General features: G+C 39.9%; 1 protein-coding gene across 1 annotated transcript in view; it reads right to left on the bottom strand.

Annotated features, from left to right (window-relative positions):
• The window catches only part of FAT4 (FAT atypical cadherin 4), a 151477-nt gene that overhangs the window by 25320 nt on the left and 108275 nt on the right, over positions 1-17882 (bottom strand). Inside the window, exons 7-9 of the mRNA XM_074864950.1 lie at positions 17446-17626; positions 12944-13188; positions 5754-10103 (exon numbers count right to left, since the gene is read on the bottom strand). Of these exons, the coding sequence (XP_074721051.1) occupies positions 5754-10103; positions 12944-13188; positions 17446-17626 (4776 nt within the window). The remainder of the gene's footprint in view (positions 1-5753; positions 10104-12943; positions 13189-17445; positions 17627-17882) is intronic.

Below are 17882 nucleotides of genomic sequence, written 5' to 3'. Positions count from 1 at the left end.
CGCTGCTGGCCAAGGCCAAGCCCATCAGCAACGGTGGTAGCGCCTCTGGGATAACACAGTTAAGAATGGGGAGAAAAAAACCTGCACAGCAGCAATTGCAGCTGGAAAGAGGAGTGAGAATATGTGAGAGAAACCACTCTGCAGACACCAAGGTCAGTGACGAAGAAGGGAGAGGAGGTGATTCAGGCGCCAGAGCAGAGATTCCCCTGCAGCCCATGGTGCAGCCCATGGTGAGGCAGCTGTGCCCTGCACCCATGGAGGTTAGTGGTGGGGCAGAGACCCACCTGCAGCCCAGGGAGGGCCCCACGCCAGAGCAGGGGGATGCCTAAAGGAGGCTGTGACCCCGTGGGAGGCCCACACTGGAGCAGGCTCCTGGCAGGACGTGTGGCCCCACGGAGAGAGGAGCCCACACTGGAGCAGGTTTGCTGGTGGGACTTGTGACCCCGTGGGGGACCCACATTGGAGCCATCTGTTCCTGAAGGATGGCACCCCGTGGGAGGGACATACACTGGAGCAGTTTGTGGAGAACTGTAGCCCATGAGAAGGACTCATGTTGGAGAAGTTTGTAGAGGACTGTCTCCCATGGGCAGAGACAACGGGTGATGAACTGACTGCAACCCCTATTCCTGGTTCTCCTGCACTGCTGGGGAGGAGGGGGTAGAGAAATCAGGAGCAAAGTTAAGCCCAGGAAGAATGGAGGGGTGGGGGGAAGGTGTTCTAAGATTTAGTTTTTATTTTCTCATTATCCTATCTGATTTTGATTAGTAATAAATTAAACTAATTTTCCCAAGTGGAGTCTGTTTTGCCTGTGATGATAATTGGTGAATGATCTCTCCCTGTCCTTATCCTGACCTACAAGCCTTTTGTTGTATTTTCTCTTCCCCGTCCAGCTGAGGAGGGGAGTGATAGAGCGCCTTTGGTGGACACCTGGTGTCCAGCCAGGGTCAACCCACCACATCATGCTTATCCTAGAAAGCAAGAGTCCTTCACCCAGATATCAACAGGACAAAATTATAACTTGAGAATACTATTCTAGTTTATCACTATGGTTGTTCTGTACACGGATTTTAAAAAAATTACTTTGATAAAGCAAAGTAATTTTCTTCATTAGAAAAACCCAGTAAACAGATGATGAGATTTCTAAACTACAAACTGATAAATAAGTAGGTAAACACTGTAATATAATGCTGTGTAACTACTAAAAGAATAGCAACTTGTTTTTATTTAGTATATAACTCATTTTCAGTTAAAAAAAAAAATCGTGGTATGACAACCTAAAAGTCTTAAAGACATCCATTTTTTTTTCCTGTTTTAAGATAATTTTTAGTTATACTTTTTCTTTCCTCTAAAAGATTCCAACTTTCCTGAATTTCTTCTCCAGTGTGTATCCCTCCAGGCAATCTTACCGACCAAGTACCTTACATCAGTTTCTTCTGAAAACAGTTGTTTCTACAAGGCCTCATTCCCTCTTTTCTGCAGAATCCTGAACTTCATCAATTCATCCAAGTTTCCCGCTACCTTCAGATCTTTGGTCAGTCCCTCATTAGACTCCTCTGAGACAGAAACTCTCATGCATTCCTCATCCATCTTCTAAGGAAAGGTCTCCATATTTCAAGCTATTATTGGCAGCCTGCATTGGTTACTCTGCCGAGATCCAGAGAGTTTCTATCAACTCCTGTTTTTTGGATGGTCCGCCAGTGTTCATACTGCACCTTCTTACTCTTCCCTTTTCATCCAAACCATGTTCCTCCTGTGCTCCTATTTTTTCCCCTCTATTGTTATTGCTCACACTTGATTGGCAGAAGTGGATCTTTCTAGACCTCTGCAGAAATAATGGAAAAAGTTAGGCTGGAGGGACCTTGGATGTCATGATGTCTAAACCCCATTGAAAGCATGGCAACCTTCAAAGTTATATCAGGTTGCTCAGGGCTTTACCCAGCAGGGTCTTTCTCTTGTCTTTTCTTCACTATGGTGATTCTTCCAGATGTATTGCTGTGATACCAGTCCCATTGTACGTGGTTCTGAAACTTCTACTAAACTTAGACTTTTTTAACACCTTATTCTTTTAGCAAGTAGAGCCATCCAAGATGGCAGCAGGTTGTCCTACCACTTTCAGTTATCTCCCTTGCACCATGCTAATGCCAGATTTCCAGTACCTTAATAAAAGAGCGTATTTGTTCAAGTCCACCCTGATGGTCTGCCAGTTTCATGGGTTACAGACACAATAAAGTGCGTACTAAAGATTTAGATTTGGGAAAACAAAACATAGCTTGCAAACCCATTGTTTTTGCCATTCTGCCTAAGACAGTATGCTTGTATCTAAATATAAGTGCTCACTTCTATTGCTTTCCAGAAAATGCCACTGATCTTAACCTCAAAAAACTAGAGTAGTTTTGGTTTTCAGAGGTCGTTTTCCACAACAGTCTGCTGATTTAAGTTTTACAACATGAATTTAAAAGTAGTGTTCTGATAGACCTTTATCCCACCTAAGTAATGTGCCTTGAAAAATGATGATATATATGAGTTTTCATGGCTTACACAAGCCAATTTTCAAGAACCATTTTCACACATTCGGACTACTCTGCACTTCTCAGCTGGGGAATAATTTTATTTGGACAGCATAAGGAATTAGGCTAATCATATATGTTTGATTAGTGTTTCAGGGTACCAAATCCAGCGAGGGGAAGCAAACATCTCAGCCAGTGTTTTGGGAACCAGGGAGAGTCCAAACCAGAGCCACCCCAGTAACTCTCCAGCTCAGGTGAACATTGTAGTTAGTTGAATTTATCGATCTCTTCTCAGCTGAAATATTGAAAGATCTGGGGTATTCATTTCTGTGTCAGAAAGGTCTTTTTTCTGAAGACCATGAAAATGAGGAATATGCTGAACAATTGACAACAGACAGCATTCAGCATTTATCATTCATCGCCTCAAGCTGATGATATCACATGCAGGGGCTTATGCAAAAACCTAACTTCCTGAGCATTTTTTTTTTTAATTGAAAAATGTAACAGGAACAGATACCGGCTGAATGCTCTTGGGTTAGATTTCAGCTGATTTGAGAGTTTTATTTTTTGTGGTTCTCTGTGTCCATCTTTTAAAGTGGTTGTTCTAATGTTTTAATCTTGCATTTGAAACAATTTCACAAACCTACATTCCTTCATCTTAATGAGTCCTGGAAAACAGGAAATGAAGGGTTCAAAGGAAGGGCAGACAACTACTGTAAATCACAAAGTATATTCCCTCCAGAAAGTGATTATTTTAAATACAAAATCTGATCATCATTAAGAGATGTAATTATAACAGATTGTTTAAACCCTAATGATGTTGCTCTGAGGTAATCAGTCTTTATAATCCCATTCCGTGAAAAGAACTACATTACCTTTGCAGTATGATGATGTGAAATGCAGCTGACAAAACATAATAAATCAAGGAAAAGTAAAACTCTCAGTTTTCAGGTAGACCATTATAAAGGTCTACAGCTCGTGTACTCTAATTTACAGTGAACAGAGAGTTCATCTCAGAAAATACTAATTTCTAGATGTATGCAGTACCATGTAAATATTATTTTTTTACCAAGCATGCAAATTCAATTATGAGACTGTATTTTCATTCCAAAAGAAGGAGCAAAGTTATGTATATGGTAAACTGAATTAGAAATCCACTATTTTGGATGTCTCTTTTTTTGCTGAGGCACTCAAGGTTTACATTCACAAAGAAACAGTTTCAGGCTTTATTTTTACATTCACTATGGCAATCTTTAATCATATATGAATCAGGATTAAACACCCAAGCAGCTGTGTTCTCTTTCTGTTGGCAGTGTAATAATAACATAATAGTCTCTATGTCAAGCATTCTCAAACAATCTGTATTCTGACATTTGTTTGCAGAACCTATTGAATATTAAATTTGCAGAATTTCAAATATGCTTTTGCAGACATAAAATGTCTAAATATACTGAATATTAATTGTGATCTTATCTAATAAGGTCTGCTGATATTCAACTCCAAAGATGTTTTGGTTTTTAATTACTTTCTTTGGTGCCATTTGTTTTCTGTCTTGATCGATCAATCTCCAGACACTTAAATAATTCTTGATTCTGCAATGGCCAACTGATTTAAAAAGATCTGACTCCCAAATAGAAATGTCTGCCTCAGTAGTAGTCTATTTTAAAGTTATTTGTGTTGACAAGGAGTTTAAGAAAGCTCGTATCAGATGCCACATTTAATTCATGGTGTGAAAGAAATCCAACACTTCAAACTCTAAGAGTCTCTCATTGCATTTTCTTAGTTAAAATCTTCTTTTGTCGAGCTTGTCACATGCAGAGCTCTATTTTTAGCTGACATAAGGGCTGAACATTAAGATATGAGCTTTAAAACCAGAAAAAAATTAGCTTCAATGATTCAAATTACAGGCTAGAGGCATATACTCTAGTATGCTGCTAGAGTTAATGTGTTTTGCTTCGTTGCAACAGCAAACATATGCCCATGTAATCTCTGGTGCTAATGACATAAAGAGTTACAGGGGATAGCTGCCCTAGAATTATTTTGCCGTGCTCCTGGCAAAATAATTTGATGTACTAATACAACGTGAAATAAAATCCTGGATTGGTAACTTAATTAGAGCTGCTTGTCAGTTAACAATAATTGCTCCTGATCTGAGGCTCAGTAGTACATTTGTGAGGTTCACACAAAAGATCACACCAGTGTCTCTTACATCAACAGACCCTTCGCACTGAATACGTATCCACTGTTGTAGCTGTGCTTTAAATGAAGTAGTTAAACCTTTATTTCAAAATTGATTAACCTTCTCATTTGCAGTAAGTGTATCACAACTCCTGTACTAATCTGGTTAAAGAAAAAACAAAAGAACAATCAACCCCCTGATCATTCCCCTGGTTACCAATAAGTTTTGGTGGCAGCGGTGGCAAGCCTGAATACCCACACCATAATGAGCGTGGTTGTGTCGGCCTGGGCTGCCCTGGGGGATCTGCGATACAGAAATACTTCTTAGAAAAGGTAATGAAAGCTTTACCTAATCTTCTCTGGTTAGAATCTTTCACGAGGTCTGTAAAAAGTCACCATAAGCAACCATTAAAATTGTTCGGACCTTCCTTAAATATCATGACAGAAGCAAACATCAGCCTACTTTTCTGGGGATGAAGTGCTGCTATTTTTGAATTGTAATAAATATTAGAGAAAAAAATACTCAGAAGAGGTAGGAATACTGCAGACATTTCTGTTGTTAAAAAAATAAATGACAAAGGGACAAAATACAGAACAAACATGCTTGATCATTCAGCCCGAATTCTGCTTTTTCCCATATCCTTCATCTGTTTTCTGTCTTGTATGACTGTAAGCAATTTGGGGCAGAGGCCGATTTTCTTGCTTGGCACACTCTTAGCCGACTTGCAATGCTACCACAATATGCGTAACAGTATCAAGAGCAGAAAAATCATACTTGAGCATTGGAAATAGTTTCTACATGTTTAATAAATTAAAATAGCTCTTGTAAAAATCTTTCTGTTTTAGTGCAAATCAGGTAAGTGAGATTTGCCTGAGGACAGAGCTAAAATAAAATAATACTGTGAGCACCTGGTCTTCTGAGTTTTTGTAACTACAAATACCTCATTTTGTATGACCTCTTCACCTATTGGGGATGCTCATATTCAGACAACCTTGTGCTAAAAAGGCACATTTCCGCCCTCTTTCCATCTCTTCTGGACTGTAAGATATAGAGAAGTAAAAGCGTACCTGTATACCCGGTTTTACAAACACAGTTGAAGCTTCCTGGGAAGTTCTGGCAGGCGGCACCATTTTTGCATGGGTTGGAAAGGCACTCGTTGACGTCCCTCTCGCAGGCCATGCCAGTGAAGCCCTCTGGGCAACTGCACGAGAAGCCGCCCACCAAGTTGTGGCAAGTCCCATCATTGTGGCAGGGGGAAGGGAGGCATTCATCGATGTCTGTCTCACATAGACTCCCGTCATACCCTGGCATGCACCTGCACACGAAGGGCCGGAGGGGTTCGTTGGCCATGATGATGACGGGGACGCTCTCATGGCTCTTCAGAGCAGTGCTCACTGCCAACCTCCTCAGGCAGCTCCCTCCGTTCTGGCAGGGGCTCTGCAGGCACCAGTCATGGTCCACAGCCTCGATCCGCACCCCGCTCTGGCGAAAGAGGACATCTTTGATGCTCTCGAAGAAGGTGGCCACACCACTGGGATTCACATACTGGTTGTTGCCGCGTTTGACAGCCGCCATCAGGAAGGTGTGGTTGCTCTCCTCATACAGCCCGTAGAGCTGGACAGCAGTGCCCAGCCCTGTCAGCTGGGAGCTGGCGATGCGTAAGAAGTGGAGGTAGTGATTTGTCAGGAAATCCCGCACGCTGTGGGTGCTCAGGCGGAGGAGGATGCTGTTGTCAATGGTGGCATTGCCAAAGCCCGCGAAGAAAATCCGGACACTGCTGGTGACGGCACTGTGTAACCCATCGTTGCTGAGGACGGCCAAGTCAAACGTGCCATCTGTGGACCTCGCCTGCGAGTGCAGCTCGCAGGTACCCCCAGGAATGCTGAAGAGGCTGGTGACTCCTGAGGTAAGGGAGCACTGGAAGCTGTCTAGCACATCTGGATCCTGCGGCTTTACGTTGCCCAAAATTCCACCTGGGAAGAGGTTGCCGTAATAGTGAACAAAGATTTCTACCGTTCTGGGCTGAGATGGGTTGTCATTTTGGTCTATTACCTTGATCTGCACAGTTCCTGTGGAAGACATCTGAGGAATGCCAGAGTCTCTCGTAATCACTGACAGGTAGAAATCGCTGATTTGCTCCCTGTCGATCTCTCTCGTCGTTGTTAGCACACCAGCGGTACTAAGGCTGAAGTAGCTGGTTGCGGGGCCAGTGCTGAGCAAGTAATATGTAAAGGGACCTTGGTTAGGAGGGAGATCAGGATCTGATGATTGAAGCGTCATCACAAGAGTTCCTGCGCGATTATTCTCCATTACTTCTCCTTGGCTGGTGGACAAGGTGGGGCCATTGTCATTGATATCTTCCAAAGTTACCAACAAAGAGGCACTTCCGGTAGCAGATGGCGTTCCTGAATCGATGGCCAGCACAGACAGGTTGTACACAGGCAATGTTTCTCGATCCAGCTCTGCAGTGACTGTCACCTGTCCTGTCTGTGGGTTGATGGAAAAGGCGCTGTTGTTGTTGCCAGACCCAATGAAATAAGAAAATCTGCTCCAGCTAGGGACAGAATCTGAATCAAAGGCACTCACGAACGTGACATGGGTGCCTGGAGGAACACCCTCGCTGATTCGTATATTGTAGGTTCCTAAGGTAAAAACGGGAGGATCGTTGGCATCCAATATAGTGATATTAACAGTTACTTCATCTATATCTGCACCACGAATGCTCCCAACATTTTTTGCAAGCACTTTCAAAGAGATTCGTTCTTCTTTTTCTCTGTCAAGAGGTCCTGAAACGTAGATCTGTCCACTTTTCTCATCTATCTGGAAGCCTTTCTTTCTGCTGTTGCCAAAGATAAGGTAGTGGACTTCTCCATCAGTTCCCATATCACGATCACTTGCAAAAACTTCACCTACAATGGTACCTTTGGAGGCTGCCTCAGAAACCTCAAAATAATAAAGCTTGGACACAAAACGGGGTACATATTCATTTGTCCCTTCTAACTGGATGTTGACACTAGCAAAGCTGCACCTCTCTTCATCTGGAACATTAAAAGCCTTTACCGTTAAATGGTAACTTTGTTTTGTTTCATAATCTAAAAATCCCTGGGTGGTGATCGTTCCTGTATTGGGGTCAATGACAAAGAGGTCACTATCTGAGGACTGAATAGCATATGCAATCACAGCATTAGGTCCAGAGTCAGCATCAGTGGCATTTAAACGAATAACAGTTGTCCCACTGGGGGCATTTTCTAACACGTTGGGAAAGTAGTCCTCAGGGCTGAATGCTGGAGAATTATCATTCACATCAACGACATTAACAGTGACAGTGCAGTAGCCTGTTCTGGACACCCACCCTCCATCCGTGGCAGTAACAACTAGCTCATGCTTTTGGCGTAACTCAAAATCAAGTGGTTTTGATAGTGTTAGTGTACCAGTAGTTGTATTAATAGCAAAGACGCCAGCCTCATTTCCAGAGGAAATATTGTATCTGATTAATCCATTCATAGCGGCGTCTCTGTCTCGGGCTGAAACTGTCCTGATCACTGTTCCAACAGAATGACTCTCTGGGATAGTAACGCTCATACGGCTTTGAGAAAACTCAGGTGTATGGTAATTCTCCTCTGTTACTACTATTTCAACAGCTACCTCAGATGAGAGTGGAGGATTGCCTTTATCCTTTGCTTTCACATTAAACAGAAAGTTTTTGTTCAGATCAGCCATTAGAGAAGACGACACAGAAATCCAGCCTGTACTCCTGTCCAGTCTGAATTTATTAGTTTTGCTTTCATCAGAGATAAAGTACTCCACTTCAGAATTCAAGCCAAAGTCTTTGTCATCCACTGCAGTAACTTTAATTAAGTTTGTGCCAACCCTCACGTTCTTAGTAACAGGAGTAAAATATTTATGAGCGAGGAATAGTGGTGCGTTGTCATTGCTGTCTACTATGTTAATGGTGACAGTTGTCTCGCTCATTAATGGAGGACTGCCTCGGTCTGAAGAAGTAACAATGAAGCTGTGCCTATTAATGTTGACATTGCTTGAACCGCTGGAGTTTTGGTACCTTAAATACTGCTTGTTGAAAATTTCCCCTGTGGTTGCATTAATTCGGAAGAACTCAGACTGGGATTTTATGAAGTAGAAGACTTGGCCGTTTGATCCTTCATCAGGATCGGTGGCTGAAACCTGGGTGACCTTCAAACCAATCCCAGGAAGCTCAGGACACTCCAGATAATAGGATGGCTTTGTAAATCGTGGGGCATTGTCGTTGACATCCATGACAAATATGGTGACATCTGTGCTCACTGTCCACCCGGAGTCATGAGCAGAGACCCTGATTCTGTAGCGGTCTGTGTCCTCCCTGTTTAGTGGTCTGCTGATGGTGATGTCCCCAGTGCTGGGATTTATGGTAAATGGGAGACTTGTATCCCTTATGGAGTACCTGCTGACTGCGTTCACCCCAATGTCTTCATCTGACGTCGTGACTCGGGTTACCGTAAAACCCAGAGGTGCATTTTCAGGCACGGAAGCACTGAATATCTGAGAAAACCTTGGAGCATTGTCATTTTCATCTAAAATATTAATGATAACTTTGACGGTCGTGCTCTGGAGTGGGGTGCCTTTATCTGAAGCCTTTATGGTTAGTATGTATCGAGACAATTTCTCTCTGTCCAAGGGCCTGACACTTCTGATCTCACCAGTGGCTCGATTGATACTGAAACTATTTTCTGTATTGCCCTCAATTATTTCATAATTTAGCTGTCCGTTTAGGCCACTATCCCTGTCAACAGCAGCCACTGTCAGTATCTTCCGCGGGGACAGGTTCTCCACTATTTCTGCAATGAAGGGATCTTGCTCAAACTCTGGCGCGTTATCATTGACATCTATCACCGTTACTTCCAGTTTCTTATATGAGGAAAAGGGAGGAAAGCCTGTATCTCTGGCCTCGATCCAAACCACGTATTTCTGTATGGCTTCGAAATCTAAAGCCCGCCCGACAGAAATCTGTCCTGTCGCCTGGTCGACCAGGAAGGTGCTGCCCAGGTTACCACTGGCGATGTAGTAAGACAAGGAGCCTCCTCTGGCTGAAGATCCAGAGACGGTAGTGACAAGCGTACCGACTGCTTGGTTTTCAGGAAACGTGAAGGTCTCCTGATCTGCCTGAACACGAGGAAATTCTGCTCTGTTCACAAACCTCACAGTGACAGTTGTAGAGTCTGTCTTGGGATATCGGCCGCCGTCCCTCACATGAACAGAAATGGTGACTTCAGACTCTCCTGCCAGCGGGTTCGCAGCCAGGATTGCCCCCCTTGATGGATCAATGTGGAATTTCTCAGAGTTTTTCCCCATGAGGGAATAATGGAGCTCAGCGTTGGAGCCAGCATCCGCATCGGTGACGGTCACAGCAAACACAAACGAGCCTGAAATGGAGAACAAAGTTAGTTCTTTAATGAATGCACCAATTGCGTGGAAACGTGATGCCAGCTTTTCACTCAGAAGCCTGTCCTGGAGCAGTATGTTCTTCCTTACACTGCTCTGAAAGTGAACTGCTTTTTTCACAAGATGATAAATTCAACAAGGGGTAGGTGAGTTTGTGAGCCCACAAGATGCTCATGCAGCCCAGAAAATGTGGGTCTGAACAGTAGGTCACTGCATTCAGAGAAATGCATGTCCTGATGTCAGAGGCTACACATACATCTGCACTGGAAGATGGACCTGAAACTTTTTGGAAGTCTAGCATCCCATTTCTAGAACATTAACATTATGAAAGCCATGAATCTAATAAGATTGAATGTTACTTTGATTTTTGTTTTTTTAATTACTCATAGTTTACTTATCCATGAAAAAAAACCCTCTGAAATTCAATGACTATTAAGGTTACCTAAGAGAACAGCCAGCACCCATGGACATTTACACTACACACCCACTTTCCCTTGTAGCCCCTTTTCTTCCTATTCCCAGATGCTGCCCCTTTGTCCCGAATAGCCTCTTGTTTCTGATTTTGTAAGAGTATTCTGAGGACAGTAATTAATGGGGCTATATTTTTAAAAGCATGCTGGTCCTCTAAGACAGGGCTAAAATCACACAGAAATACAAAACTATTGCACACTAGTGCAATAACATGAATATATTACGTTTCAGGTCTTCTGAATTTATGTTTCACAATGAGCTTGACTATACAGGCACCATTTGCATTAACCTATATATTTGCCTATCTGCACAGAGAATCCAGAGTGTTCTTTTGCACCGGAGTTTAGAGATCTAATGCATGGCACGTCTTTCAAATTTGACACTGTCCAATCAATTTGCAGAACACCCTGTTGATGTTTTACTGGTAATGAAATTTAGAAAATACCCACTCCTGTATAAAAATCATGTTGTTTTCAACCTCTTAAGGCAAAATCATTTATAGGCAAGAATGACTTTGACAGTGTCCCCTTAAAACTGTATTTCATGTCATTATTTGTCATGTGCAATGAGCCGTACTCCAGGGAGAGGAATCTTTAGACAACAACAGTATTCAAACCCTTGTGAGAAATGGGACAGGAAAAAATGAAGATTTTTGCTTCAGTTAAGCAAATTATACTATTAATTATTATTACTAGTTCGCTCTTTTAATCTTGATTAAAAAATAACAAGGAAATTAAGCTTTTTCTTTCAAAATGTACACTAGATATTCTGTGATTGGAATAAAAGCAAAAGCCTTGATCAAGTTACGAGGGTTTGTTTTTTCTTTTGGAAAAGCTAATTCAGACTCTACATTGGACTGCAATAAAAATTGTTGGGTTTTTTTTATTAACGGACACCATGCCTGCTAGTAAAATCATTGTCAACAGCCTTTCAAAATAATGTGGAAAGATACTAACATTTCCTTTTAAATGAAAATGAACTATCAACTGAGGAAGTTGCAGATAAAAAAGTGTATGCATCCCTAGGTTTTTGCTAAGTTAAAAACAGAGTAAACATAGTTTTGGTTTTCTGCATGTTTCCAGTTCTAACAGGTTTCATACAAAAAGCATCCAAAAAGATATTGCCAGAAAACATTAGTTAAACCTATGTGTACGCCTCATAAACACATTTAAAGAAACACCTCAAAAAGAGCCATGCATAGGCACTGTACCCTAGTCAGAATACATACAGATTGTGCAATAATAAAATAATTTCATAATGCTGTTCTGGAAACAGGGAAGAAATGTAAACAAATTCATTCTTCCATAAAAAGGAGAAGTATTTGCAATTGTTTAAAATTTAGAGAGAAAACCCAAGACATGGAAATAAGCCCTTTTTTTTTGTTCTTTTAAAGGAAAATTTGTTTTGTAAACCATTTGTCTTGGAATCCTCTCTGTAGGCATCACATATCCATGTATGTGTATGCATGTGAAAACACTCAGCGTTGCTGAGCTCCACAGCCAACCACTCCGATTGCAGTCTGGTGAATCCGTGGTAATATAGTGATCATATTATAAAATCCTTTTATACTGTTTTGAGATAGTAGATGTTCTGGTATTAGTCCATTTGAAATAATGGAAAAAAGATCTCAAAATAGCAGAATTTTTCAGTAAATTCTCTCCATCCTCATGCAAATCCACATATTCCCCTTTCTTTCCCCTTGCAACGCCAATTCTGCAAATATTAGTATTTTGGACTTACACATTTCTAATATATTTATTTATCAGGCTTTTTAAAACATAACCTGAATCAGAAATTAATTCCTGCACTGAGTGAAGTCACTTTAATTTGGGTGTAGCAACCTCAAAAGGAAGGTTGTTGCTTGGCTTTTTATTTTATTTTACTTTACCACTTGGCTCAAGGAAAGGCAACATAATTAACATCTGATATAGACACAGCCTTTTTGGAAGAGGTTGACAAAATCCTCTTTCAGAATTGCTCAAGGTAGAAAAAGAACATCTACATGCAGGAGGAGACTTTCAGGGGAAAAAAGAGACCATTGCCTTCCTCACCCTGGCAAAATAATTTAATCACTTGTTTGAGTGGGTGCTCATTTACACTATGTCTTCTTTACATAACTGCAGGAAAATAACAGAATTTGGATGGAAGGAACAAACTAAAAAAAGTTGCTAAATTAGGGTGACATACTGAGCCTTGCAGTTATTCATTCCCATGCAACACAAAGATAACAAAACCTGGAAAACAGCTGCAAAGGAACATCTTAGAAACATTTCTTGTGGCACAGCTTTCCATTTTATTAAGATGTTTATGCAGTCTGAAGTATCCCAAGCGCTGCCACTGATTGGGTTACCTGAAGTGGTAGGTGATGGGACGTGGGTGACATAGGGATGGTGTTGAAATTTGGGCGGGTTGTCGTTCACATCAGCGACAGAGACAAGCACGCTAGTGGAACTGGAGAGAGCCCCAGGGAAGCCCCCATCGCTCGCCACCACCACCAAAGTGTAGTTCTCCCTTGCCTCTCGATCGAGGAGAGCACTGGTGATGATTTGTCCTGTTGATGGGTTGATTGTGAATTGCGAATTGCCACCAGTAAGCCTATAGCTTTTGGAAAGAAAAAACAAGTAAGAAAAATTCAGTTGGTATTTCATAAGGCAGCCTGCTGCCTTAAGATAATAACAATTTTCTATACTCTTCAGACCATCACGCTGATGGGTATCAACATGCAGATTTTCTTCTGACTATCCATCTGTCTTCACTTTTTTCTCTTCCATATTTTGAGACCTGTCATAAATGACATTTCTGGGGATTTCCAAGCATAGTTGCTTAACACAGATTATTTCTAATAAATGAGGAACAGACTGAGCCTTTGTACATTTGAAGATACAGTTGGACATACTCTCAAAATTGGCTACTGGAGGCATCCTCTAGTACTGATTTCCCTGGGCTAATGCATTAAGTGTTTTTCTAAAAGGCTGACATACCTCTTAACTGAATCTGCAGAATATAATTAGAAAAAATACTATTTTCTGAAATAAAAGGATGACAATTTTACAAAATAATATGAAGATTTATAATTCATATTATTACCTGATACTGAGCCAAGTGTTGCTATTCAAGATTTCAATGTTAATTCATAGTAGTTCATAGCAAATTAGTAACCACAGAGCTACATTAATAAAGACTAATTAGGACCACAATTCAACCCTTGATTGATGTGTATGTACGTGTATATCCGTGTGTGTGTGCAAAAATGTCATTTAGTAAGAATTGACAGTGTGCTTACTGCAATGCGTTGTACAGGCTACCTCTGGCTTAGTAGCACAGTGAATGTGTCCTTTCTCTTTGAATGCTTACGCAGCTTGTGTTTGTACAGAATTTTTAAGTTCTGTACTTTTTAAAGGTAATTTAAAGGCTGTATTTTTAAAGGTAATTGGTTAATATTACATTTTTTATTAATTCAGGTAATGGGTTTTCTACAAAAGAAAGGAAACAAAAACTGGCTAAAATGAACAATTCCCATATTAAATATTATAACCCTGACAAAAACCAACACAGCTGTGATTATAGCATTGCTTCTTCAGAGAAGCCTTGTACAGCACAGTAGCAGCGTTTTTGAAGTATACAATTCTACAAAAGATTCAGAAGAAAAATGGCTTTTATGGAAGAGAGTAATCCTATCTTCTTTTTTTTTAAAATTAGAACAGGTTATGACAGAAATAATAACACAAGCCAGAAGCTTTACCTAGAGGATTGATAGCCAGCCTGTGTAATAAGCTGTGACAACTTCTCCTGTTCAGTCATTAATCTCTACAGAATGCCATGAGCATGCTTTAATTGCTTAACTATGATATAATATGATGGCCATACGTAATTATTCTCCAGCCGTAGCAATGTGCATCTAGGGTGGAAAGAATGTGCACAAAGCCTAAAGCACCACTTAAATCTCGCTAAATACTAGCAGCACGGGCGAATTTCATCAGTGATTTGCAATGTTTTAACCCTGTGTGAAGTGTTGCAGAAGAGAAAGACTTTCTCTTCTGTATTTCCATATATATAGAATGGCTTAAGCTTTAGCAGTGGGAAGGTGCCATGAAAACCTTTTTTTTAAAAAAAACCAAACCAGAATAAAGACAAATTACATTTGCCATAGGATATTCTGAGATATATCTGAGTACAACTGCATGCAAACCAACTGGACAATGTAAGTGTCTCAGCATAGTTACAATAAAATTCCAAACGCAAGCCAAAAAAAAACCCCAACCCCAAATCCCCCAAAACTTTAATGGTGACAGCTGGCATAAAAGGAATTTGACTGAAGTGCTTGAAATCTGGCCTTTTGACTACTCTGTGCTGACCACCCTTATTTATATTATCTTTAACAAGACTGCTCAAGTGTGCATTACCATTAACAACCTCATCAGCCTCCTTTAATGACTTCACAGGTTATCACCACAAATAAGAGAAAACCAGTTGGCATGTATAGACATGTAACAGTTTTGCAGAAGATTATCTACTGCTTGCATAACACAGACCATTTTTTACTTTACATGAACATTTAGCAGAGGATTTTACATACCATTTTTGGAGAAGGAGTTCTGAGTGCTCAGCACCTTTGACAAGAAGACCTTACGTGTTCTGGTCCTTCTGGCTTTTGCCAGTTTTGTAATACCAGTCATATTTTAAGATTTTCATTACTCTAAATGCTGAATCTAGACTAATTCTGTCCAAGAAAAACAAAGTATGTTCCTAAGTCTAAAAAGTGTAAAACAAAACTTGAAAACAATTTTAAATAGCTACTTATGAAAGAAAAAAATATTTTTATCAATTATTTTACTGTGAGGTACCAAGTGAATGACAAAGACTAATGGCAGAGATATTAAAGCCATTCAACCATGCTAAAGAAACGTGAGAGCACCCTGACAATTTCTGATTATGGGATGCAATCATTACAATCATTCATGCTTTGTATGGAATTCTTTTTCCTAAAGGAGCTTGCAGAAATAGTTTCTTAGAGTAAGAGTGAATAGAATTAAAAGCTTCATTGTTTCACAATTTAATAAATGAAAATTTTGGATGCTTTTCAAATATTTAAAGATGCAAAAATATCAAGTTTCTATTTTTGGCTTCTAGCTACTTGGAAAGAAAATATTACAGTATTTTATAGACCATTGCTTTGCCATGACATAGTTCTATTTTACTTCCTTTTTTTAAAAAAGTGACAACCACAGCAATATTCTTATGCACTTTGAAGAATGAACTGAGGTGAACTAACAAAACTAAATAAAGAAGCTATTTTATATCCCATTTTCTAAGTTTGGAAACAGAGTTACAGGTGTTTGCAGTCACAATAGTTAAATGTGATGAGATTACCTACGTGTCCTTCCAATTAGTAACTAATACAAATGTGCTTTGTATTCCAGTCGCAATAAATCAGTCCTCAGTGGATAATCTTCAGCTTGCCACTGCCACTCAGCATCTTCATTACTCTTGTCTGTGAAACTGGCAATGGCCAGTGTTCAGCCCACTTGGCATTTAAAGCAAAAATGCCAAATTCTAATTTTTTACTGGTTTTCTGAATGGGATAAACTTTACACCTCACCTTGTCTAATTTTCATTCTAAACTGAAGACATTAATTGACCATAAATTTACTCAAGGAACATGTTGGCTTTCAGTCAAAATTGCTTCTTATGTGAAAAGACATGAACACAGGAGCAAGGCAGGTGGTGATTTCTGTTGACTGTTCAGTGACTGCAGTGTCTCCTCTAACATGTGTGTTAGCAGGTTGAGTGACATGGTACCTGCTCGGCTAGTTTATTATAAATGCATCCAAGTCTGCATAAGCAGTCATCTAAACTACAGTTAGGTTTGAAAAGCCACTTCAGGTTCAAAATAAGATACTGAAGCCTTCCCCAAATATATATATATATATATATATATATATGCTATCACAAAATTAACACTATCCACTAGTTTGGATATTTTTATGCAAAAAACTGATACTGATTTCTAGATTTGCCTAGTTTAAAAATTAAAGTTTAAAGAAGACTATAGTTGCAAAATGCATTCTGTACTTTTTTTAGGGTGAGAGGTTTCATTTGAATGTAAATGAAAAAAAAAATTATTTAACCCATTCAGCTTTTGTAGCAAATTCATTAATGACGTTTGAAAAGTACATTCCCACCAATCCCTTCCTGAAAACTCCTTCAATTAATATTTAAGAAGTTTGTCAGCCTCCAAGAACAATGGTTTCTAGCTTCTTAAGGAATACATTTTAAAAGATTTGTATTGTATCTATTAACTGTATTCTTCATTACAAGGCCTCAACTCTAAAAGCTATGCTAAATAGAAGGCGAAAGCCTTTCCAAAGGCTACACAAGCTGATGGCAGTCAGTAATGATGATCATTCACAGCCTATATCATATTTATTTATGCACAGAATGTATATATAAAGAGTGCAAGCTGAAGTGCTTAATCCATTTATGATATTATTACAAGTTTTAAGATTTCTTTTTATTTTTTTAATTCATCTACCTCTAGATGGATTCCTCTAATTGAGGAATATAAGTTTAGCCTGTTAACAATTACACTCAGGTGCAAGTTAAACTCATTTGCTTTTCACTTAGTAAAAAATTAAAATAACACTGCAACTCTACTTGTCCTTAGCATAATTCTAAAAGCCTATAAGGAACAAAAAAAAAAGACGTATTTGCCGAAACAATTTAGCTACACATATACAGCTGTCCTTTTGTGTCTTACAGCTTCATGATATGTTTGTGATGGACACTGAGGTAAAAAAAATCTTCAGGCAAGGTATGAAGTGATATTATGTACAGCAACAGTAAATGACCTACCTAATAACAGCATTTGTAGAAGCATCAGCATCTGAGGAGTTTACGAGCAAAATATCTGTCCCTGTAGGAGCATCCTCTGGAACAGTGGCAGAATACATGTTAAAGGCAAATGTGGGGACATTGTCATTGACATCATCCACTGTGACAGCAATGGTTCCAGTGCCAGTGAGGGCAGGAGATCCTACAGGAAAATGGGATACAAAATGCTAGAGGTTACAAATACCACCATGCTAATCCAAGGTCTGCCATCCCCAATTTAAAGCCTAGCGCTTGAGCATGTCACAGTTCACAGAGCAAGAAAGCCAAGTCAACATACAGGACAGGGTCAGATTTGTTTCAAAGGCATCTCAACATAAAGTACAAGTTGTGAAAAAAAAAAAAAAGAAAGAAGTTGTTATTTTTCTTGCTCCACCTAATTCCAGAAATATTTTGTAATA

Source organism: Strix uralensis, chromosome 4 (assembly GCF_047716275.1).
Source record: "Strix uralensis isolate ZFMK-TIS-50842 chromosome 4, bStrUra1, whole genome shotgun sequence".
Taxonomy (NCBI): Eukaryota; Metazoa; Chordata; class Aves; order Strigiformes; family Strigidae; genus Strix; species Strix uralensis.
Note: the sequence above shows the minus strand (reverse complement) of the source record. Positions and strands in the feature narration are given on the sequence as shown.